Source organism: Desmodus rotundus, chromosome 4 (genome assembly GCF_022682495.2).
Source record: "Desmodus rotundus isolate HL8 chromosome 4, HLdesRot8A.1, whole genome shotgun sequence".
Lineage (NCBI taxonomy): Eukaryota > Metazoa > Chordata > Mammalia > Chiroptera > Phyllostomidae > Desmodus > Desmodus rotundus.
The window spans coordinates 180,037,283-180,060,644 of NC_071390.1; the positions used below are offsets into that span (position 1 = coordinate 180,037,283).

At 64.2% G+C, this 23,362-nt stretch overlaps 2 protein-coding genes across 4 annotated transcripts in view; both read right to left on the reverse strand.

Annotated features, from left to right (window-relative positions):
* Positions 1–814: 814 nt before the first annotated feature.
* MSANTD1 (Myb/SANT DNA binding domain containing 1) lies at positions 815–6,657 on the reverse strand. The gene is made up of 3 exons (XM_024573517.4): positions 6,384–6,657; positions 3,022–3,297; positions 815–1,339 (listed from the first exon to the last, which is right to left on the reverse strand). Exons 1-3 carry the CDS (start codon positions 6,635–6,637, stop codon positions 1,099–1,101), a joined length of 771 nt encoding a protein of 256 aa, XP_024429285.1. The 5' UTR covers positions 6,638–6,657; the 3' UTR covers positions 815–1,098.
* Positions 6,658–12,444: 5,787 nt separating this feature from the next.
* The window catches only part of HTT (huntingtin), a 111,716-nt gene continuing 100,798 nt past the window's right edge, over positions 12,445–23,362 (reverse strand). For all 3 annotated transcript variants that reach the window (XM_053923220.1, XM_053923219.1, XM_053923218.1), the window contains 11 exons: positions 22,718–22,800; positions 20,886–21,016; positions 20,645–20,774; positions 18,839–18,994; positions 16,570–16,760; positions 16,229–16,343; positions 15,896–16,109; positions 15,501–15,606; positions 14,106–14,268; positions 13,841–14,001; positions 12,445–13,080 (listed from right to left, as the gene is read on the reverse strand). In XM_053923220.1, coding sequence (XP_053779195.1) covers positions 12,867–13,080; positions 13,841–14,001; positions 14,106–14,268; positions 15,501–15,606; positions 15,896–16,109; positions 16,229–16,343; positions 16,570–16,760; positions 18,839–18,994; positions 20,645–20,774; positions 20,886–21,016; positions 22,718–22,800 — 1,664 coding nt within the window. In that variant the 3' untranslated portion in view covers positions 12,445–12,866. The remainder of the gene's footprint in view (positions 13,081–13,840; positions 14,002–14,105; positions 14,269–15,500; positions 15,607–15,895; positions 16,110–16,228; positions 16,344–16,569; positions 16,761–18,838; positions 18,995–20,644; positions 20,775–20,885; positions 21,017–22,717; positions 22,801–23,362) is intronic.

Below are 23,362 nucleotides of genomic sequence, written 5' to 3' on the forward strand. Positions count from 1 at the left end.
CAGGCGGGCAGGCGCACACCTGGGCCCGAGGTCAGCTGGGCGAGCCCCCCAAACTCAGGCCTTCAATGCAATGCACGGCCCAGCACCCGCCCTCACTGGGCGTGTCGCTTCCCAGCTGCTGCTTGGGGCTGTGGCTGGGCAGCTGGAACAGGTGACAGGTGGGGCAGGTGCAGCTGGGGCAGGTGGGGCTGCGGTGGGGCAGCTGGGATGGGCCTGGGTGGGAATGTCCCACTGCGTGGGCAGGTTCGCCTCTGCCTCCAGCCACAAAGCCCAGCGTCTAGGGCCCAAGGTGCAGAGGGTCCTCCCCCAGCTCTGCCTCTCACCTCCACGTCCTGGGGGCCTCTGCCCAGCGGACCTCAGGGCCACTGAGTGCCAGATGAGCGGGTGGCTGGCACCCCAGAACAGCCATGGCAGCCTCCCCGCAGGCCCCCTCGTCCCCGCCCCCCGCAGCTACCTGAAACCTGCCGTGTGGGTAGCGCTGTGTTACACCCACGGCAGACTCAAGACACTCCTGTGCCCAGCCTCCTTTGTGACCAGAGACCAAAGGCCAGAGGGGCCGAGGAGCTTCTAGAAAGATCTTCCAGCCGGCCAGCCGAGGGGCAGAGGCAGCGAGGCCAGCTCCTCCCCAGCTCCGAGTCTGGCCCCCCCTCCCTATCACCACAGCTTGTTCCGAGTCTGTTTCTCTGTTCACGTGCTGGTCTCCCCCAAGGCGGCAGCTCCCAGGACAGGCCTGTCTAGGAGGCGCCAGGCCACCGAGAGTGAATGGGAGGGACACGGGACCAGATGCCATCACCTTTATTAGGGCGTGCTCTGAGGAGGTGGTGGAGAGGGTGGCCGGCCCCCTCGTGTCGTGTCGGAGGCTGTCCTGGGTGGGCAGGCCCTGGTCGGGGAGAAACCACATTCCCTCCGGGTGGGAAGGAGGAATCACACACACAATATCAAATGCCATTTCCAGTATCACCGACGGTGACCGTGGTGGAGAGTGCACTCCAGCACACTCTTACTGGGGAGACCCCAGGGTGGCCTGGCCTAGGTCCGAGGAGGGACTTCGTGCCGGAGGTGGGGCCTGCAGGGCCCCGGCGGGGCGCTCCAGGCCACCTAGCCGCTGGCCTTGGCAATGAGCCTCTCGAGCAGGCTCATCATGCGCTCCTGCAGCTGCAGGCCCTGCACCTGCAGCAGGTTCTGCTGGTCCAGCACGCGGCGCACCTCCCGGCACGTCTCCTCCACGGCGCGGCCCAGCCGCCGCTGCTCCTCCAGCATGGCCTCCAGCAGCCGCAGCTTCTTCTTCTGAAGGTGGCAGCTCTGCACCTTGCGCTTCTTCGCCGGCCGCTCTTCTGACCTGGGAGGACAGCGTCAGCATGTGAGCGGCTGCCACAGAGCCTGGGCACCAGGGGCCCCCGACCCTCCAGTGACCCTGCCGCACCAACGGGAAATGGAGGCCCTGGGGGGCTTGGCCACTCGCTTAGCGCCCAGCGGCCAGGACAGTGAGAGGACCCCAGGGACCCAATGGCCTGGTCACAGGACACCCAGATGCCCTTGGTGTGGGGAGGAGAATACCCCCGAACACACTGGGCTGGGCAGGCAGGGCAGCACAGGCTTGTGGGGGGCTCAGGCATCCCTAGGTAGAAAGGGTGCTGGGCACTGTGGCTCCCCCGCGAAACCAGAGACCACCAGTCCCAGGTGGCCTTGGACAGATGGGGAAACTGGGGTCCCAGAATAAAAGGGCCTGGGGCCTGGGTCCCTTCCTTTCCCACCCACCTAGATGTGGGGGTGGGAAGGAAGGAGGAAAGGCACGGGGCAGTAAGGACCGTGGAGGCCTGGTGTCCCATCCCAGGACCAGAAACCCTGGTGGATAGGAGGTGAAGTCAGCCCAGGCCCTGGCTCTCCCTGGGGCTCTCTGCTGTGGGGTGGTGGGCACCCCTGGCTGAACCAACCCCCACTGAAGGGCAGGGAGCTGCCCCATCCTACCAGACCCCAAGGCCCTGCCTGTCCCTTGCTTCTGAGGAGTGACCCAGCCAACCCCAGGGGCAGGAGAGTGCGGCTCTCAGTCCCCCGTCCCAGCCCAGGGGCCACACCTGGGGCTGCTGTGAGTCTGGGACCCAGGAGGGGCCCAAGGAGCAGCAGGCAGGGAGGGCAGGCTGCCCTGGTCATGCGGTCTGGCTGTCCACAAAGGCTTCTGTGTCTGGGGTCTTGGCTGAGAAACGCCCTCCAGGGAAGTAGCATTGGGCCAACTGAACAGTGGCCTTGACACTGGGGGTATCAGAATTGAAGGGACACCCCAGAGATGCCTCCCTCACCCACCCCATCTGACAGACTTGAAAACCAGGGCTCAGGGGAGGGGCAGGGCTATGGCTCACGCACACACCCCCCATTCTCTGCTCGCCGGCCAACTCCTACTCACCCCTGAGAACCCGCCCCGGACACCCCCTGGCCTGGCCTCCTGGCTCCCTGTGTGCCTGTCAGTGGCCAGCGTGAGGGCACGGTCACCGGGTGTGAAGCACATGGCAGGCGGGGGGCAGGTGTAGCCCTGAAGCCAGGCCCAAGTCCACTGTGTAGGCTCAGCCCAACACCCTCCCCGGTGCCAAGAAGACGGCCCGGCCGGGCCGGGCTGGCAGAGGCAGGAGAGAGGGACCCAGGGTGGTGTCCTCTTGGGGGTGAGGGGAGCCTGGAAGTGGAAGCCGAGGGGCAGGCAGGGCAGGTGCCCAGCGGGCCATGGGGGCCCTGCGCCCAGGGCCTGTGCTCCCCGACACTCCCGGCCATGCCCAGAGGAGCTACTGACACACCCCGTCTTACAGAGGGGGACCGAGGCCCAGAGAGGTCAAGAACTTTCCACACAGCTCCAAGTGATGCGGCAGGAGACAGCCAGTCTGGGGCCAGGACTGCCCGCCTGCCTTCCTGCGCGGCCTCCCGCCGAGACCTCCCTGCCCCCGGGCTTGCACATGGGCCAGGCACGGCGTGGGCAGGACAGCGCCCTGGCTGCCCGAAGCCCCTCTGCTGGCAGCGGGGGAGGGGACACACTACCTGAACTTAAGGGACAGTAAGCTGGAGGAGCTGTCGGAGCGTCCGTCCTGGAGGCCGCCTTCGTAGGAGCACTGGTTATACGGGAAGTACAGAGGGGTGGACTTAGCCGACGGCGACAGGGACTCCTCGGTCTGGGACGCGGAGGGCCCCGGCTGCTGGCCATCCGGCAGCTTGCCATCACAGGACTCAGGGACCTTGGCCAGAATCCTATCAATGGCTAGGTAATAGGGCCAGTCGGGCGGGACGGACTCGCTATCTGTCATGCATTTTAATTTCCTGAAACGAGACACAAGAGCCAAGGGTGAGACACAGACCTGCTCCCGCCCACCCGTCCGGCCCCTTGGGGGCACCGTGGCTCCGGGACCCGGGGGCCACGCGGTGTGGGCGGCAGTCACTCTCGGACGGACGAGCCTCCCCAGAAAAGTTGGCCAGGCTCCAGGGCCGAGGTGACACTGGACTTAGAAAGAAGTCAGACTTGGGCCTCGGCAGCTTTGGATGTTAAAAGCCCCGACGTGAATGAGGCCGTGACCTCGGGCCAGCTCCTACCGCTGCTCCCCTTGCCTCGCCGTGGTGTCTGAGCTCCCTACAGTGGACCAGGGCTGCTTCAGGTGGGCTAGCGGCCTCGGCAGGCTACCGCAGCGTAACGAAACGTGTAACGCAAGCGGGAGTAGCATACTGTGATGTACCAACGTGAAACATCGTACTGTAACGAACACGTGTTTGCACAGGGGCCGCCCTGGGGACAGGAAACTGCAGGAGTCAGGAGCACAGGCTTTAGTACGCAACCTGTCCAAGTCTGGGTCTCGTGCCCACCACTTTGCTGTGTGACCTTGGGCAGGTTCGTTAACCTCTCTGAGCCTCCATTTTCACGTCAGTAAAATGGGGATGATCAAAGTGGGCTCCTCCCCCCCGCTGAAGGGAGGGTTAATAAGACCATGCCCGGTCGTCCAGAAAGCGCATGGCTGAAGGTGCCAGGGGGCAGCAGGGCGGGGCTGACAGGGCCGCCCGCCGCTCACACTGCCTGTTCCCCCCACTCAGACCTCAGGCTGAGGGTCTACACAGCCCAGCTCTGCCCACCATGGGCCCGAGCCCCGCCTAGGCCCTGCGTCCTGCCCTCCCCTGCAGACAGGCCCTGGGCCTCGGCCATCCTGCGGAAGTGAGGGGTGGGGAGATGGGGCTGCCCGGGAGCTGGGTGGCCCTGGCCAGGCCAGGAAAGAAGGCACAAGGCAGGTGGGTGAGACAGGGGGCTCTCTGCCCTATCAGACCCAGGGCTCCCCCAGGCCCCAGCCTCCAGCCTCATCCTGTGCCCCCACCAGATCCTGCCCCGCGCTCGCACAGTGTGGGGAGGCCCTCGAGCTAGAGCGCCTGCGGCCGGATGGCTCCTTATCCCATTGTGAGGTTTCCCACCAGGCTGTGGCCGCTGGCTGTCTGAACACGTCTCCCCAGCCCATGGACCCAGCCAGAGGACGGGGGGCTGCAGCTCAGGGAGACGAGCGGAGGCCTGTCGCATCCCCCAGCAAGCGGGGTGTCCTTGGCAGCCCGTGGGCCGGGGTGTGCGTGGAAGGGCACACCGCCTGGAGGGCTGCACAGACGTGGGGCCCACAGCCAGCCTCTGCCGGGCACCTCTCCCGAGGCCCCACACCAGCCAGCCCACCACCTGGGGGAAAGAGGAAAGGCCCGCTCCTGGCTGGGTGGCCGGGAGCTCCCACAAGCCCTGCGCCGTGGGGCTGGCCACCCTCAGGCCTCCTTATCCTGATGCCCTCCATATGTAAAGAGCTACTGAGAAAAACTAAGGGAGGCCCTGCAGGGGGCAGCCAGGGGTCGGCATGAGTGAGGAACTGGTCGGCCCGGCTGTTGGGACCCTGCAGCCTGGGTCCAGCAAGTGGCCAGCCTCCGACCAGAGGCACAGCTGCGTTGAGCTGCGGGAGCTGGTGACGCAGCCCCTCTCCACCCAGCACTGAGGGGCATCCGCACACAGCTCAGCCCTGGGGGCACTGGCAGCCGCAGCTGGGACTTTTCGCCGCCTCACTAAGCGACTCCTACACCTTCTGCCCTAGCAGCCTGTGCTGGTCCAGGCGTGGCGGGGGCTGGGGCTGCAGGTCAGAAATGGGTCCCAGATGGGGCCCAAGTCCGGACCTGCTCCTCCCAGGGCCAATGTTACAAAGTCACACCAATGCGGCTGGAAATAGCCTTCTGGCTGCCAGGGGCCCGAGGAGCCCTGCACCCTCTAGGGGCCAGAAGAGCCGGGAGCTGCAGGCCAGGTGGGGGGTCGTCTCCTCGCCCATACGGGCTGGGGGCGAGGGGATGGTCGTCCCCAGTGAAGTGTGGCTCAGGGTGCCTGAGGCGACCCTGCAGGGCCCAGCCTGCACCCCGCCCTGGTGACCACTAGGAGGGCCAGAAGACACCAGGGCGGGGACTAGCGGGGGCCTCCCAGGACAGCCCCTCACTTCCTGGGCACTGACAGGCCACCCACAGGACCCCGTGCACTCCAGGCCACTTTCTCCCCCAGCCCCTAGCTCCTGCTTGACCTTCAACCCAGCAAGAACCTGGTCTGCCTATGACCTTCAACCCTGACTGTGACCCTCTCTGCACTAAGCTCCTCTGCAGGTAGGCCTGGGCCCCATGGGCCCCAAGGCACTAAGCCCGGGGCCACACTCCGCTCCCTCCCCGGACCGAGCACTGCCTGGCCTGGAGCCCATCTGCACCAGCAGTTCCCCTCAGGCCACCAGGGTGGGGGTCCCTGGGGGATGGGTGGAAGCAGAGCTGGGGCTGGACCTGGGTCCCCAGTACTTCCTGCCACAGACAAGGCCCTCCCTCGAGTGGGACCCCCTGAGGCACTCAAGCTTCCCAACCAGCCCTGATGACCCCCTGGCCCAGGTCCTCAAGGTGCTCTGTCCCCAGCGGGCTCCGTGGGTGCCAGAAGTGACTGAGCCTCGGGACCAGGCAGGACTCACAGGCCTGGGAGCTGAGCCTCTTCCTGCCTGGGGCCTCACTTTCCCTGTCTGCTCAGCAGCATCCCGCCACCCTGCTGTGCAGAGCGAGGCCTGCCTGGCGGTCTGCAGGCCCCCGGCTGGGTCAGGGGTGTGCAGGCTAAGGGGCAGCCGCTTGCAGGCCCTGGGGAAAGGCTAAGGGAGCCCCAGGCAGCACTGGCAGAGGCCCGGGAGGGCTGTCCCAGCCCTGCCTACGCTGGGCCCCATCCTCCCCACCTGCCGGACGGGAGTCTGCACCCGTGGTTTGTGTGCACCCTGTCTTGCCTGATGAGGCCTGACGCCACCCCCTGCCCGAGGGCGATGCCCAGGGCCCCAGGCAGGCCGGCATCGGGCGCGGGTATGGTGGCGGGCGCAGGGGTGGGCGCAGCCTACCTGTACTGGAAGGTCATGTTCGTGATCTTGATCTTGATCTCCTCGCCCAGCCGGCGCTCGCCCGTCATCTCCAGCAGCTTGCTGGCCATCTTCTCGTACACCTTGGCGTTGCGCTTGGTCTGCTTGAGCTCCTCGAAGAACTCCTCCCAGACGAGCATGAGGCCGCGCATCTCGGCGTCGGTCCAGTTGCGGGCCCGCCGGTGCTTCTCCGTCTGAGAGGACACGAGGTATCCGGGCACCTCGGCTGTGGCCATGCCGGGGGCACCTGCGGGGTGGAGGGCGCGGGCTCAGGGTGGCCCGCGCTCCGTGGAAGGGAGCCCCGCTCTGGGAAGGCAGCTCCACACTCAAAATGGGGCCTACATCTGACAGGCAGGAATTTAGTTAAAAGCTTTTAAACGGGAAACGTCATTTTGATGTCACGTTTCCATAGCAACAGAGCAACTGCATAAGCTACAACAACAGAAACCTTTTAACTGAAAGCGCAGGAATCAGGGCCACTGTGACGGACCATCAATATTGCGGCGGGCGGGCCAGACTCCTGGCCCCACTGTGGCCCCAGCTCCGCCACCACGTGGCCTTGATGGCCGAGGCCACTTGGAGCTGGGTGCCTATGCTGGGCCAGGCTGCCCCGGCCCCTGAGAGGTGGGATCCAGGCCACCACCCCCTCCTCAGCCTGGTCCCAGCTCATGCAGGCAGGCCGGGGGACCCCCTGAGAAAGCCCAAGAAGGGGAGTGGGGTTGGGCCCAGACAAGGCGATGGGGGGACCGACAGTGAGGGAGCTGGGGAGACTGAGAGGACAGACAGAGGGGGGAGGGGCAGAGACTCCAGGAACTGGAGAGAGCCAGGAGCAGTCACCCTGGGGGTCGTGCCAGGGCTCCCCTCCTCACGCCCCCGTGCAGGGCCCCAGACACCATGCTCACGCTTTCTAGCGGGGACTGCAAACTTGTGCCGCCAGGTGGGGTGGGAGCAGGCCCCACCCTGAGCCCACCAGCTCTGCCCCTCAGCGTGCCCATCTCCCTCCCTGCAGGGGGGTGCTGTCTGTCGGCCGGCCTGGGTGACTATAGGGTATGCTGAGCGGCCAGGACCATTGTTGAGGCCAGATGGCAGCTGGGAGCAGGGGTGCGGGGTGTGTCCCCCTGCCTTGGGTAGCCCAACCTCGGCCCGGACCCCTCAGGTGGGGCATCCAGACTCGCCTCTCCCAGCTGGCTGGGCTGGCACTCCTGCCGCCCTCGGGGGAGGGTCTGGTAAAGGCTGGCTGAGGAACGACACCCCTGTGAGTGGAGGAAGGGACCAACCTCACGTCACCCCCTCAGCAACCACCTGGACTTCGCCTTTGCACTTACTGGCAGACTCCTGTTCGTTCACTCAGGTTCTCCTGCTCACCTGAGGCCCTTCCTCCTCCTCCCCCTCCCGCCAACTGGAGCTGCTGTGGGCCACCCATTTTACTACCCCCTCCGGCGGGGTGACTGGGGCGAACCCCCACGTGCAGTGCTTTCCCTCTGGGGGCCAGAGGGGGGCCAGCGCTGTTGCTAATTCCCGTTTTCAGGCAACAAGCCGGAGGCCAGAAAGGCGAGCTCACCCCATGGACCAGGGGCCAGCCAGGCTCAGAAACCAGGCAGGCTGGCTCGGAGCTGGCGAGGTGATGAGCTGGAAGGACAGGGTCGCCCCTCCCCTACACCCACTGTTTGGCCATGTGGCCCCGACAACACTCCTCACTGTCTCCCAGGGTCTCCCGGGCCCCCAGTGCCGACCCCCGGACAAGGAGGCCCCCGGCACTGGCTGGGGCTCCTCTCAGGGCTCAACAGAGGCTTGTCCTGACACCCCGAGGGCCGGGGACATGGACACAGCCCCCAGCACCGCAGGGAGTGGGGGAAGGCGCCGAGAGATAGACCACACTGGGGGTGGTGACCACTGGGCCAGGACAGGCCTGCCCAATGCAGGGGCTGGAGGGCCGAGGTCCCCACTGGGCAGCCACGGGCAAGAGACCAGGGCAAGGGAGCCTGTGGGGATGTCAGAAAAAAAGTGCCACCTAAAGGCATCACCATTCAAACCTTAAGAGGTAAAAGCAAGTAGCCAATCAGCATGAGCCCATCACACCTGCTGGACAGGCCCCAATGGCCAGGTGGCACCCCAGGGACCCTGCCTGGCACCCTCAGGGATCTGGCATGGCCTTAGCTTGGGAGATGCCCTGGGTGGGTGGCAGCTGGGATGCCCCCCTCCCTGCAGTCACAGCTGGAGGGCAGTGGGACAGGGGGGGCCAGGCTACAAATGGGATCTCAGAGCAGGGTCCTGGGTAGAGGCCTGGCCTGCCACCAGCTCCCAGGGGAGCCCCATCCTCCCTGGACCTCAGCACCTGGGGGCCTGGGGGCGCCCCTGCCTGGCCCTGCAGCACCACCCAGGGAGGCTCACAGCTGGAGTTATTGTGTTGCAAAGATGAACTTGGGAAGTGAAGTCACCCCCATCAAATGTTTAGAGCAACTGAGCTGAGAACTTACAGCTGTGTGGCCTGTCCACCTGTCCTTGGCAGTGAGATGCTGTTACTGTCCCTGTGCCTCAGGAGGGTGAGGACACAGAGCCGCCAGAAAATCTCGGGAAGCCCTGAGGCCGGGCTGAGGCTCCTGTCCGTCCAGGCACCCACCACAGGGCCGGCTTGGGACTGCCCTGCGCAGGGCCTGGGAGGGCCACCCCACTGGACTGCAACCCATGGGATGTCAGCAATCACTTCCAAGGTATCTCCCAGAAGGGGCTGCTCCCAGCCTACAGTTTTCTGTGCTGGATGGGGGTGAACTCTGTGCCCGATTCCAGCGCCGAGGGCCTGGGCGCCCAGGGCTGGTGCACCAGGACTAAGGGCACACGCTTCTGTGGAGCAGATCAGAGAGGAGCCACTGTTCTGGGTGGGGGGTGGGGAAGGACCATCAGCTCCAACGGCCACACAGCACAGCCACGCACCGCAGCCCAGGAGCACGGGTGCCTAGGGGCGGGCTGAAAAGCAGGTCACAGCCCCAGAGCCTGCCCCTACGGTCCCTCCAGGGCCCTGGGCCAACGTGGAAGCAGGCCCAGAGCCAGGCCCAGTGGCCCCCATGTAACTGCATCATGTCATGTAACCGACGGCCACTGGCAGCCCGAGTCTACTGGGCAGAAGGACCACCCTGCTGCCCCCCATCCCCCAACCGCCACTCCACCCCAGCAGTCTCCTCCGAGGTCTCAGGCGTGTGTGGCACGGCAGTGGCCTCTGCTCCCTGCAGAGCCCCGGTTCTCCGGAAGCAAAGCAGGCCTTGCACAGTGCAGGGTTTAACGTCTCCTTTAATTCCGATGCAGTGTGCACAGTGGCATAAAACCTTAAACCTACACCTCAGGTCAGTCCTCCCTCCTCGCTCAGAAGCAGACGGTCAGGTCTGGGCCAGGCTGCGGGCACACCCATCATAGCCCCACCTCATGCAGAGCCAGACCACAGTGGCGGTGGCGGACCCTCAACTGCCGGGGTCAGAGCCTGCAGTGGGGCTGTGTAGCTGTCCAGGGCCAGATGCTCCCAGAAGCACATGGCAAGAGGAGGCTCCTGGGGCAGCACCGCCAGAATCGTCAGGGCCACGTTCAGTTGTCACCGCTCTGAGCAGGCCCCTCCCTGCTGAGCAAGGGCCACAGCCCTCGACAGTGCAGGGCGATCAGGCCTTGAAGGCCTCTCAGGCCCCTCCCCAACACAACTCCGGTCTCCCCAGGCCAGCAGCCAGTTTCAAGCCCTCCTGCAGAGGGAAGGCCGCAAGCCCGAGGGAGGACACAGGCCAGGAAGGACACTAGTTCTGCCCCTTCAAACCAGAGCCCCAAGCCCATGGTGGCCCCTGGCCCAGCTCTTCCTGCTGCTCAGAGTGCGACCCACTGGCCCACAGCAGGGCTCCCACCCGTCCCACAGCAGGGGCAGCCCCGCAGGAGGGGTGTCTGGGAGGGGCTTCAGGGTGCAGGGCCTGCTGGTGCTGCACTCACTCTCAGTGCCTGGAGGCGGCCTAGCGTCCTGGTACCTCCCCAAAGGACACCGCTGCTGGCAGCGTGGGAGGGAGCAGCAGTGAAGGGCTCCAGGCACCTGGAAAGGCCACCTGCCCACACATGGTGGGGCCCGCGGGGCAGCGGCTCATTTCCAAGACGCGCTTCTGTGCGTGGCTGGACAAGCCTGCCGGGGTCGTTCACGTCTGTCCTCACGTTACTACCGGGAACACAGAATGACCCCCCAACCAACCTGACCGTCGAGTGAATATTTCAACAAATCACATCAACAACAAAGTGATGATGTGATTGCTGCCTGCCGTAGACTTCTAAGAACTTAAAAGTCTTAACCCCTTTTGCACAGCTGACGAGGTGAACTTTCCCAGTGGGGTTTTAATGAGCAATGCCCCCGCCCCCAGGTCTCGACACCCCCACACGCAGCGGGCTCCAGGTGGAAGGCCCTACGAAGAACTGACAGGCCCTGCGTGTCTGCGCCCTGAGATGCACGTGCCTTCGCAGACGCACAAGTGGGCCTGAGTGTGTTCTCGTCCGGCAGTGCGCCGCCGCTCACTAGCACACGGCCATCCCCAGAGCTGTCACACAAGCACACCTCCGGGCCCCATGTCGTAAACAAGGGGTGGCCACTTAAAACTCCCAGGTGAGCCCAGGGCTCAGAACCGTGGGGGGTGGTCCTGTTCTGCATCAGTGTTCTTTCTCACGGTGTTCCTGGTGAGACGCCTCACCAGGAACACCAGCGGCCATGGCCGCGAGACATCAGAGCAGCTGGAGCCACGGGGCGCGGGCGCCCATTTTCACAAACACTCTGGCGGGTCTTCTAGGGAAAAGCCAGGAGGCCACAGGAGCGAGGGGGGGACGCCTTGCTCCAGTGCCCAGCCCATTCCCCCACTGGGCCCACCTTAGCCAGGGCTCTGCTGGGACTGCCGGGAAAAACCAAGGGCTGCTCTGAGGAGGGGCCCACAGCTTCCCCTGGCGTGCGTGAGTGACGAGCAAAGGACTGCAGGGAAGGCGGGAAGAGGGGAGCAGCTCCGGGGTGGGGGCAGGGAGCCCTGTGCAGCCCACGGTTGGGCAGCGACACGTCAGGAACCCTATCCCGAGTCTCCTCTTCTGTAGACGTCCGGCAAGTTCCAAAGTCCCTTCCACTTCCCACGGGAGCCCTCAAGCCCTGCCAGCGGAGCTCCTGGCCAGCCTACCTCTGGGACAGGGGTGCTGAGCAGGCAGAGCCCCAACCCAGCCAACCTGAGCTCCAGGCCAAGGCCCACCTGGCTCTTCAGGCCTCATCTGCATGGATTTTGACTACTTTGAGCCTGAAAACAGAAAGCCGGCCCAGGGGCCCGGGCATGGGTAGAGGCGACAGACGGAGAGGCCTCGGGCTGGCCTACCACTGCCTGGCCCTGCCCCCTCCCTGCCACTGTAGGTGGAGCCCCGTCACCCAAGCACGGACTGGCTCTCCTGGGCTAGAAGAAGGCCCGGCACACGGGCTGAGTGGCTGAGGAAGTGCTGGGGTCTGTCTCTAACACTTGCTCAGACGCAGAGTTTGCTCTTGCCCAAAGAAGGCGCACCTACGGGGTGGCTGGGCCAGGCACACGTCTGGGTCCCCACATGCAGGACAGGCCATGGAAAGGGAGTCCCTGGGCAGACGGCATCCCAGGGCCAGCTGGGGACAGGAGCCAGAAGATGTCAGGGCCAGTGGCTCTGAGTACGACAGAGGCTGCTCACAACCAGGTGGCCAGCCTGGTCAGTGTGTGGCCCAGGAGACTGCCCTCCCTTTCCCGGAGATGCCCCAAGAAGAGGGGCCTCTCACACCAGACAGCCGAGTGGGCCGCGGTGAGCCCTCAGAGCAGGGCTGCACGCAGGGTCTGGGCACCGTCCGTGCCACAACCGGCACATTCCGGCACGGGTGACGGCAGGAGAAGGTGGGGGGGCAGCGTGCCACGGAATGTTGCCGGTGTGCCGAGGAGGAGTGAGGTGTCAGGAGCCACTGGACAGAGGGGGCAACGTGAGGAGAGGAGGGCCCAGGCCCTCGCGCCCGCAGGGCTGTGCACAGATGTTACACGGCAGAGAGAAGTACCTTAAAATTAATCTCTTTACTGATACAATTAAGCTTTAAGTCCTGAGAAGAAACCAGGAAGGGAGTGCAGCACTGGGCCCGTGCTCCCCACCCCCGTGCACCCTGCCAGGCTCGGCGCCTGCGAGATGGCAGGGGAGGCTGGCCAACCTGCAAGAGCAAGAGGACTCGTGTCCCAGACGCGAGAGCAGCTGCAGCCAGGCCGCGAGGGCCAGGCTAGCCGCTGCAGGAAGGCGCACACTTACTGGCATCGGCACTAGCTACACGCAAGGGCCAGCCACGCCGCCACTCATGCCTGCTGTGAGGACCGAGGCTCAGCCTGCCTGCGGCTGCTGCACACCCCGCACGCAGCCTCCCTGCAGGAGCTCCATTGCCCGAGGTGAGCCCGACCCTGAGCCCGACAGTCTGGTGTCCCCGGGAGCTCAGCTCGAGGCCACCTTGTGGCCATTCTGCAAACAAGCCAGCAGCCGCTGGTACGGGGTTCCTGGCGCTGCCACCACCTCGAACACAGACTGGAAGGCCCGCCGGTCCAGCTCCTCCTCAATCTGGTGTCTGTAGAAGTCCGTGGCCACCAGGCAGAAGAGGTTAACGTCCACCTGCTCCAGCCTGCCCATCCTGCTGATGACGTGGGGGAGGCTGCAGAGGCGTTAAGGAGCAAGGCTGAGAGTGCGAGTGTGGGGTGTCAGACACAGGCCCACGGAAGGGCAGGACGGAGCAGGCCTGGGCCGCGCCAGCAACCACTGCCCCAACCTCAGCTCCTACAGCAAGTCCATGCTAGCTCCCAGGAGGCCGCCCCTGTCTGGGTGGAAGGCAGTGCTCCCAGCAGAGGCAGAGTGGGGCGGGCAGGCAGAGCTGGCCAGGGAGGTTGCTCCCCCTCGGCAGCATGCACTGGGCCTGGCTCCCCACACGCACGTGCCAACGACCGGTGCCCCTGCTCCCCCTGCCCCTGCGGACTGAAGGTGGAGGCAGGGCCACCCTGCCCGGGGGGCCAGCATGCTGAGCGAGGCCGTTCTGAGTGCAAGGACAGCTGTCTGCTCAGAGGCTCTGGGGAACTCCCCTTTTCGGCAGCCAGCACTTTTGGGTTGGGAACGGGATCTCTACTCAAGCCCTTACCCAAGGGGATGGCACAGGGCACAGTGACAATGGATGATGAGAAGCAGCAGCAGTGACAGAGCCAGCTGCAGGGCCCAGCGGTGCACGGGAGGGTCTGCACGTCTGTAGGGACCTCTGCCCCCCACCCCCAACCCGGCCCCTCTCGTCGGTGTGGTAAGCATGCTGTTTTCTGTGTCCTCTTCAACACTTCACTCCCTTGGGGCTTAACGTAAATGCTGCCTCGCCACCTGGGGCCTGGGCAGGGCCGCTCCCCCAGCCCAGCCCAGGGCCCCGGGAAGGATACGCTGCTGAGACCCACGGGTTGGTGGACGCGCTGACGAAGAAGCAGGAGAGGCTCCACACGGCCATGGCTACCGGGGCCCTCTGCGTGAAGTTGGAGAGGGACAACATGACCCAGTCCCGGACCATGGACGACTGCCCCGTGCTGTGCAGGGTCTGGAACACCTGGGGGTGGGGTGCTGCACGTTAGGGGGCAGGGCCCGGGGGCAGCACAGCCCACCCACACCTGGCAGACCCCCTGCTCCGCACACCCCCGCCCTGCCCCTCACCTGGTGCAGCACGGTGGCCATGAGCTGTGGGTACGGCTGCTGGCTGGACAGGAACTCCCCGATGACTTTGTTCATGACGTCTTGGGGAGGGAAGAAGTCGTCCAAGAACTGTGGAAGGATCCGCGCCACCACGCGGGCTTCACAGGGAAACCCTTTCCTGACCCTGCAAGGAGGGCTCTGTCAGGGCCGCCCTGCGCGCTGGCGCCTCAACACTGCAGTCGGGGGCTTTCTCCTCGCCTGACCTCCCCCCCCCCCCGCCCCCCCGCCATACTGTCCATGTGCTCCCACTGCCTCTTGACAGCCCTGGCAGTCTGCACCCGAGTGGCATTGCTCTGGATGCTGGGACTCAGCCCGCAGTGCCGCAGCACACACAGAGAAGCTGTGTGCACGGGAGCCCCGCGGCCTCCTTCCACATGCGCCCGATCTGCCACCTGCACACCCAGCTCACAGGCCGCTGCTCTTCTGCCAGCCGGTGTCCCCACCTAGAGGGGCCGGCTGAGCACCTGCTGAACCGAGTCTCTGGGCTGTGCTGGGGCAGAAGCCCCATGAGGACAGTGCCCTCCACTGGCTGTCCTGGGGCTTCCCCAGCACAGGTGGAACGGAGCCCCTTCTGCACACACCCCTCTCGAGCATGGAACAGACTGCATCGCTCAGCTTCCCAGAACACCCCATCTGCCCAGACTGGACCAGGGTACACCTGGCTCTGTGTGCTCTTGTTGAAGATCCAAGTGACAGCTGCACAGGGCAGAGCCGGCCTCCCCTAAGACACACCCATCACATCCCCTGGGCTGACCAGGGGCAACACTCAGGGACCTGTCCTGCAAGAGAAGCCTGACGAGGCTCACGGCCCATTTTCCAGAACTGGCAAGTTGAGCAGACCCTGCCACCGGCACACAGCGTGGGGAGGCAGGGCTTAGCCCCCTCAGAGGTGCAGGTGCTGGCTGACTAACGCTTCCCAGGTCTGCCAAACACGCCTCCTGAAGTGGTTCCAGGCGATGTTGCCCTGTTTCTCAGAGGGTGACCATGTGAGCTGCTGGGATCACGGGCTTCTGTCCCCAAAGGCGGCCATGTCTGATGGGCATTCTCGTTGCTGCTCGGGGCCCTGAGCCCAGCCCACCTCGGTCTCGCTGATGTGCCCCTCCTGACACCCATACAGCTGAGTACTGCCCTGCCTTCGGGACAGGCGGGTGGGCAGCAGGTGGCCTGGGAGCCGGCCAACCCCACACCCCTGGGTGTCAGGGTCCAGGGAGCGCCCTCCCCCACAGAGCCCTGAGCCAGGACCTGCTTGGCCAGCGTGAGTGGGGAGGACAGCAGTGGCCGAGAGGACAGCAAATGCCCCCCAGGAAAAGTAGCTGCTCCCTGCAGCTCGAGGGAAACGGCAGGCCCCCTCCTCACCTGTCGAAAAGCACGGACACACGCTCCATGGCCACGATCACGGACTCGCTGTCGGGGGTGGCGGGGCTGGGCTCGGAGGTCCGGCCCGGACTGACCTTTTCCTTCCCTGAAACAGCCAGTTCGGAGCTGCTGCGGGGTCTGTGAGACGCCCCCTGAGCTCACCCAGCAGTTCAGGGACACTGTGAGGTGACCTGAAAGCAGGCAAGGGAGCCCCAGCAGCCCCCAGGGTGCAGCAGCCCGCCCTCAGACCTGCTCCCCAGGCAATCTGCCTCCTGCACAGCACTGTGACCTGGCGCCAGGCTCTGCATGTCCTCAGAACTGCAGAGGACCTGTGGTCTGTGTCCCAGGAAGCGGCGACAGGAGGTCAGGACCCAGCCCCCGGCCCCACTGCTCACCTGTGTACATGCAGGTGAGCATCAGGCCCAGGGCAGCCATGGCCCGGTGTGGGCTGTGCACGTTCACTCTGTCCACACTGAGCTTGACCAGGGACTCTGCATCCAGCCGGGAGAGCTGCTCGGACAGCAGGAGGCGCTCCAGGCCCCGCAGGACGCAGTGGTAGACAGTGGACGGAGTGGACTCCTCACTTCCGGACAGCATCACCCCACACATCTGCACGAGAAGGGTGAAGCCAGAGCCAAAGCGCCGTCTCAGGCTCCTGTCACCGTGCTCCCGCCCCAGACCAGCCCTCCCAGCAGTCCCACCCTGGGGAAGAGGCCAGGGCCGCACACCTGTATGACGGACGCAGAAAACTCGGGCCCCACGTCCAGCGGGTAGTTCTCGACCAGGTAGAAGGCGGTGGCGCACATCACCAGCACATGCTGCTGGCTGTGCACATTCACGCAGCTGGAAATACCGGACGGCAGCCAAGCTCAGCCACACAAGTGGGCTGCAGCCAGCCTACGTGGGTGGGGTCCCTGCGTCTGCAACCTCTGCCCCCGTCCCTGTGCCCCTGTCCCCGTGAGAAGGGTGCCCGCTAGCAACCAGGCCAGGGCCTGACACCCACACAGACACCAGCAGCAGTGCTCTGGCTGAAGCCCGTCCCAGGCCCACCCGGCAAGCCTGCACTCACTGGGCCACGCCTCGCAGGCTGGAGAGGAGGTAGGCGCAGAGGACTGGGATGAGCTGCTGGGCAGTGTCGTCCAGGAGGTCGCACTCCAGCACGTAGAGTGCGCCATGCAGCGCCCCGGTCTTGCAGGGCAGGTGGCTGCTCCTGAGCGTGCTCTCCAGCAACCGGCTGACCGGCTCCGCCACTGCCTTGTCCTAGCGCACAGACAGAAGCAGCAGCTAGAGCCCGAGGCGGGGCTGACCTCCGCCACGGTGGAAGACAGCAGTGCACTGTGGGCCTGCTCCGAGACCACCGCCTGCAGGGCTGCTGTCTGGGACCCCGGTGTTGGGAGGGTCCCCAGCCCCGGCCTGGTCAGAGAGGCTCCCTGGCACCTTGCCTGTCTCTGTCTGTGTGGGGAGTGTGGTCTGTGCTGCCACTCCCTCCTCCGGGGGCTTGGAGTTTGGGGTGAGCCAGGCAGGGGCCTGCAGGACCGGCCCCCGTGAGGGCTCTGGCTGTGAGTCTCGAGGGGCCTCCCTGGTGGACACACCCCACGTGCTGTCACAGTGCGGCGCGTGGGGACCGAGTGTGTCCTGTGTGACTCTGGAAGAGGGTTCTGGATGCCGGGCCCTGTGTGCCCTCTCCCTGCACAGGCTCTGCCCCATACCCTGTCACTCGAAGATCACAGCCGCGACCACGGCTGCGTCTGCGGGGCCCCGAGAGCAAACTCAGGGTGATCTTGGGGCCCCGACCACCATCTGTACGCACTGCTGTCAGCTTCACTCAGCATCTCAGACACAGTGAGGGATGTGGGAACCTCCACACCGAGCACTGAGCTCTTCCCCACAAGGGGACCCCACAGACAGCACCGGGCAGATGGGTGGCGGCAGCTGGCGTTCACAGACCAGCCCCCGGGGAAGGGCTCCCCCAGGCTCGTTGCTCTAAAGCAGCAGGAAGCTGTCTGATCATGCAGCCCCCAGGACCTGCCTGTGTCCCTGTGCTGAGTGGTCCTCCCCAGCACCCACAGCCTGCCAGACACCTCCGAGGAACTGCTACCACCCACACCTCCAGCACCCAGCTCCGCAAGCAGCACCAGGGGCGCAGTGAGGGGACAGAGACCTCACAGCAGAGGAGCCGGATGGAGCTCCTGCGGAGGGAGCGCTGCTGCCTGCCCCTGCACAGCTCCCCGCACAAAGGCTGGGCCTGAGGTAAGCCCCTGTCCACAGCAGCACTGAGGAGTCCCCAACCTCACCCTGCCTGAGGCCCCTCTTCAAAGTCAAGAGCCCTCCTTTGACTCACTGAGGACATGACATGTGCCCGGGGGACTGGGCCGAACACATGAAACCACCGCGAAGGCACCACTGCTGCTCAGCTCCAAGTCCCACAAACACACAGGACCCACCAAGTCCAGCTGCCTGAGCAGGCCTCCCCCACCCAGAGGGCACGGGCTGTGACGGGCTGTGCCCACAGAGGGACCCCCTGCACTGTCGTTCCTGGTCCCTGGGCGGGGCGCCCGGGCAGAGGGTGCCAGGACCGGGGGTGCCTGCTCTAGTGCCCTAGCTCGGAGGAACAAATTCTAGGGGGTAGGAGAGTCGAGGACCGACGTGGGTGCCTCCCTACCCCCATCCTGTGGCCCTGCAGCAAGTTGGCTAACAGCCTGGCCTCAGCCTCTGGGGCAACCTTGGGCAGACCCTGGAGAGGGCTGATGCCCCGTGGCAACTTTTCTCTCACGGCAGAGCTGACGTTCTTCAACAGGCTCTGGGCCCACGTTCACGTGTCTGTGCGGCACACGCCGCGTGGGTACGACCACACAGAAAGTGGCTGGGTTCTCACCGGCCATAGGCAGCATAAGGGAACTCTAAAGAATCCCGTCTGCCCCATGGCAACATAGACCGCAAGACCCACGCTTGGGGCTGGGAATGCAGGTGGCTGTGCCACAGTGGTCTCGAGGAGGGAGGCCCTGTCAGCAGGAAGCGTGGGGTCTGCAGCCCATCAGAGAAGGGAGCTCGGGAGCTGCAGGCGATGGTGGTGGAATGAGTCCCATCTCCACCGCCACATACCCAGCTCCTGGTCAGGCACCACCGTGAGGACCTAACCATCAAGAGATACGGGAGCCCCAGGGACGGGTTCACCGGCCCCAGGACACTTCCTGGGGCCCTGTGGAGAAGCACTGAGGGGAACTGAGCCTCACAATGCCACGCACTTGCTGTGGACATTCAGGCAGACCTCCCAAGGCTGAGGCCACACCCACAACACCCAGCCACTGAGCAGCGGCACCCTCGCACTCCTGGCTCACCATTCCAAGGACGGCAGCCGCCTTGCAGGTGGCAGGCACCAGGTACTGGAGGAGAACCTCATCTTCAGAAGGGTGCGCCTTCCGCAGCTCAGTCAGCGTCAGGTACATGGTCTCGAACTGGCTGCGTTCAGTGAACAGGTCCGAGACCACAAGGAGCTGGGGACAGGACAGAGCCCCGCCGTCAGGGTGGCAAGGGGCAGTTGGTGCCGGGCAGCCCCGAGCCCTGGCTGCGCAGAGAGATCGGCAAACACTGAGACCCGCCACACGGTGCAAACGCATGGCCTGAGGACAGCCTGGGCACCGCGTGTTGTGGAGCAGCCAGGCCGGCAGCTGCTGCCACACACAAGCCCCATATCTGCCAGGTCAGAAACTCCCAGGCCCTTCCGACCTCCAAAGCCTCAGGTCAGAGGAATTGTTTCAGACTTAAATGCCTCACCAATGATTCCCTTTGTCTTTCCAAAAATGTCTCTCCAAAAATGTTTCCCTCTTCAATATTCAGCTCTTCCCACTACACCTAAGGACTTCAGCGAGGTGTGAAGGCCCTTGAGCTCTGGGAGAGCGTGGGAAGCAGGGCCTTCTCACAGCCTCAGGTGAGCTTGCAGGGGACACCTGGGCTCACCTGGTGAAGCTACTTCCGAAGTAACATTAGACCTTATTTTCCTTCTCACTCCTGTTCTCTTCCAAACGTGTGGTGCTGTTTTCTAGAAGTTACCTGATAGTAACAGACTGAATACAGAGCAGATATGAGAATCCAGCTGTTCTCTAAAAGCCAGACGTTGAAGAGATTTGCAATAATGCAAAATAAATCTCTTCTCACTAACTGAAAATTTATTTTAAAATAAAAATTACCATTACTTTAAAACATTAGTAACTAATTTCTAACTTAGAAATTTAAGATGTTCATTAACGATACTTGGATGTTTCTGAAAATATCGAGTTGTAAACTCATTAAAATTAAAAATGAAGTTTGTAAAAATCCTGACCAGATAGGAAACAACTTAAAAACCTTTAAAGGTGTACTGAGAAAAACCAGGCTTAACACACCCCACACCTGTCATTACTGAGAGCCGTCCCTCGGTAAAAACACCAGAACGCCACGCTGCACAGGCAAGGCAGGCAGTTCCAGGTACCCGGGCTCGGTGCCGCCCCACTGACCCGGCCCTGGGGGACGACTGCCAGTGGCAGCAGAGACAGTGAGCCGGCTGTGAGAGCAGCCTCCAGGACTGTGACACGGATAGACACCCCCCCACCAAGGCTCTCCGGGAGGCTCTCTGGGGCCCCACTAGCATGGAGGCGCCAGCAGACTGAGGACGAGGGCTCCAGGCCCACCTCTCCAAGGGGCCCGCTGGCTGAGCAGCAGGCCCGTGGGAGGTGCTCGTGGACCAGGGCCAGGCCTGCAGACTCGAGGGCAGCAGGACATTTGCACGACAGCCTGCTCCCTGAGAGACTGTCACCCACCACAGACCACACATGTGCCCACAGAAGGCCGCTCCTACCAGGGGGAAGAACGCACTTAAGGCACTGTGCTAGAGATATAAGCTGTGTGTCTGTGTGTGCACACGTGTGCACTCCTGTGGAGAAGCTGTGTGTCTGCGCACACGCATGCACTCCTGTGGGGAAGCTGTGCCTGTGTGTGCACATACATGCACCCCTGCAGAGAAGCTGCATGTCTGCATGTGCACACACATGCACCCCTGCAGAGAAGCTGTGTGTCTGCATGTGCACACATGTGCACCCCTGCAGAGAAGCTGCGTGTCTGTGTGTGCACACACGTGCACCCCCCAGGGGCAGGTGAGGCAAACTTACAGATCGAACCACTTCGCTGACCAGGGCAACAGGGACCCTCCGGGCTGAACTTGACGGCAGGACCCAGCGACTGTACAACTCGAGTAAGAACTGGGAACAGGAGTGGACGTCGACCCCGGCCCGGTGCTTCCTGCAGAGCATGGTGACAGGTGACCCCCACACACAGCCTAACAGGGTCACCCAAACCAATCCCACAACTAGTAAACACCAAACTGCTTAAAACCAAAAGGCAGAAGGAGACCTGGAGTTGACTGGAGACACTGGCGGAGACGAAGGGGCAGGGACGTCGGCCTCCTCCTCCTCCTCCTCGTCCCACTCCTCCTCCCTCAGTGGTGTGATGCTGTTCCCCAGCCACACCGAGTGGATGGACACCTTCAACAGACACAGGACACTCAGGTCACGCCCAGGGGCCAGGCAGCAGGCTCCCTGAGGCCCGGGGTCCTGGGACCTGAGCAGACGCTGGCCCTGACAGGGCCTGTGCACACCCAGTGGGTCCGGGGGAGGGGGCACAGGCTAGGGGCAGGCAGGGTGCTTCGGGACGTCCCACCTTCCAAATGGAAGACCTGGAACGAGGGGAGCTGCTAAGGATGGGGAGGAAAGAGCCTCAAAGAAGAACACGGCAGCTCTAAGGGGCATCTGACTTAAGTCTGGCAGAAAACAGAGTCACCCAGGGCTCCTTCCCTAAACTGGTCCTGCCTCCTTGGCTGTCATGGGTGGCGAACCTCACTTTCTGAAGGACCTGCTAAGACAAGCACCCCACAGATCAAAGGGGAGGTGAATGTGTTCTGCAGACGGCAGGGTGGGGAGGGACTCAGGACGCCTAGGGGAGAACCCACAGGGGGCGGAGCAAAGCCACCTGCCATGCTGCCCCACGTCAGCTCAAACGGAGGTTGTCATGCTCCCTCCTGACAACCACTCGTCACCCAGGCTGCTCGAGAGCAGCCACCGGCTGGCCACCCACGCCACACTGTCCATGGCCAGTGACACCAGCCCTGAGGCCTACTCTGCACCAACAGTGGGTGCTCCTTCCCAGCCCCCGCCTTGCCCCAGCCTGAGGACAGCCAGGAGTCCCGACAGTGGTCTGCAGGCCATGAGGAACAAGGGGCAGCGTCCCACTCCCTGCCAGACACCTGCTCCTCCAAGCAGCGGCGGCTCAGGGCAGGGGGCGCGGGACGACAGGCATCGGGACCCTATGCAGCTCTCGGGGTGAGTGGAGACACAGACATTAAAGGAAGGACACAGCTGGGCAAATGCCACAGGGCCCAGAGCAAGGCCCCCAGCCTGGGCTTCCTGCTCACCGCGTGGTCCTCAGACACTCCCACCAAGCGACACAGACAGAAGGCTGCCCCCCCCCCCACCCCGTCACTCTACCTCGGGTGAAAACGTCTCCGCAGAGGGCAAACAGCAGACTGAGCAGGGAAGAACGGGACCCCTGGGACCTCAGGGCAGCCCTGGGCATCCCACGGGGCCCGCGGCCCCGCGCTAGGAGGGAGCCGTGCGAACTAACACAGGTCCAGGCACCGTGCTGCCCGAAGCGTCCTGACACGGGAGTGAAGAGGACTCTACAGCACCAGCTGCTTGCTGACCGGACGCCAGCACAACGAGGAAGAGCGCGGCCGCCAGAGGGCCAGCGCCCCCACACCCGTGTCCTCACGCCCTGCCTCATGCTCCTGACTTCGCTGCCACACGCCCCACTGCCGTTTTTCTGATGAAGCCCACTTCAGAGAGACCCCCCCAGCAGTCGGTGGACCTGGTGCCTAGCCACACGGGGCCATGAGACCACGCCTCCCTCTGAGCGAGCTGCTGGGCCACGGTGGCCTCGCCGCAGCGGGCGCGGGCCCTGGCCCTCTGGGCCTCCCTCCCCTGAGCCTCACGCACGCTGCACTGTGTTCACGCATGTCTTCCCGAGCAACACGCTGAATGATTTCGCATCCTTCTTGGAACAGACGAAACGAGTAACAGTAGCCCTCCCTTCTTTTTAGAATGCATTCAACTCCTCTTTATCTAGAATACACTGAAGGTACTCGAGGGCCCCGTCTGCAGACAGAGGGTGGGGCGGGGTGTGGGACTGACCTGGCCCAGCTGGTAGCCCATGCTGCCTGGCTCCCGCTCAGCGTTGGTCTGCAGCAAGAGTTTGTCGTGGCTGATGAGGGCACCTGCAGGGCAACAGGACCGTCAGGCCAGCTCCCTCGGGCACCACCGAGGCTGGCGGGAAGGTGCAGCAGTGGAGCCCAGAGCTGGCAGGACACTGAGCACTGCGGGACTGTCCCCTCTTCTCCCTGACGCACCAGCTCCCGACTCTCACAAAAACTGGCTGGGGCTGAGCTGCAAAAGCTTAGTGGTCGGCGGCTGTGGACGAGGCCGTGGGCCAGCCCCTCCTGGGACCCTGCCTCGGTGTGGGGCCCTCTAGGGGTGCAGCCGGTGCCTCCAGGCAACCCGTCCTCCCACAAACTTCTCCAGGCCCAGACGAATGGCCCCGCCCTTCCTTCTGGCAGTCATCACCCTGCCCCTGCTCTCAGAGACAGCCCTGCCCCTCAGCAGCCTCTGCTGTCCTGAACTCTGTCCTCTGTGCCTCCCACTGTGACGGTGATGCCACGCCTCATCTCCCCTGCTACTCACAAGCTCCTCCAGGGTCCCCAGTTCACACACAGCCCAGCTTGACCCCCGGGAAGGGTCTGAGGGCCTAACTGCCACACGCAACCTTGTCCAACGGACGCT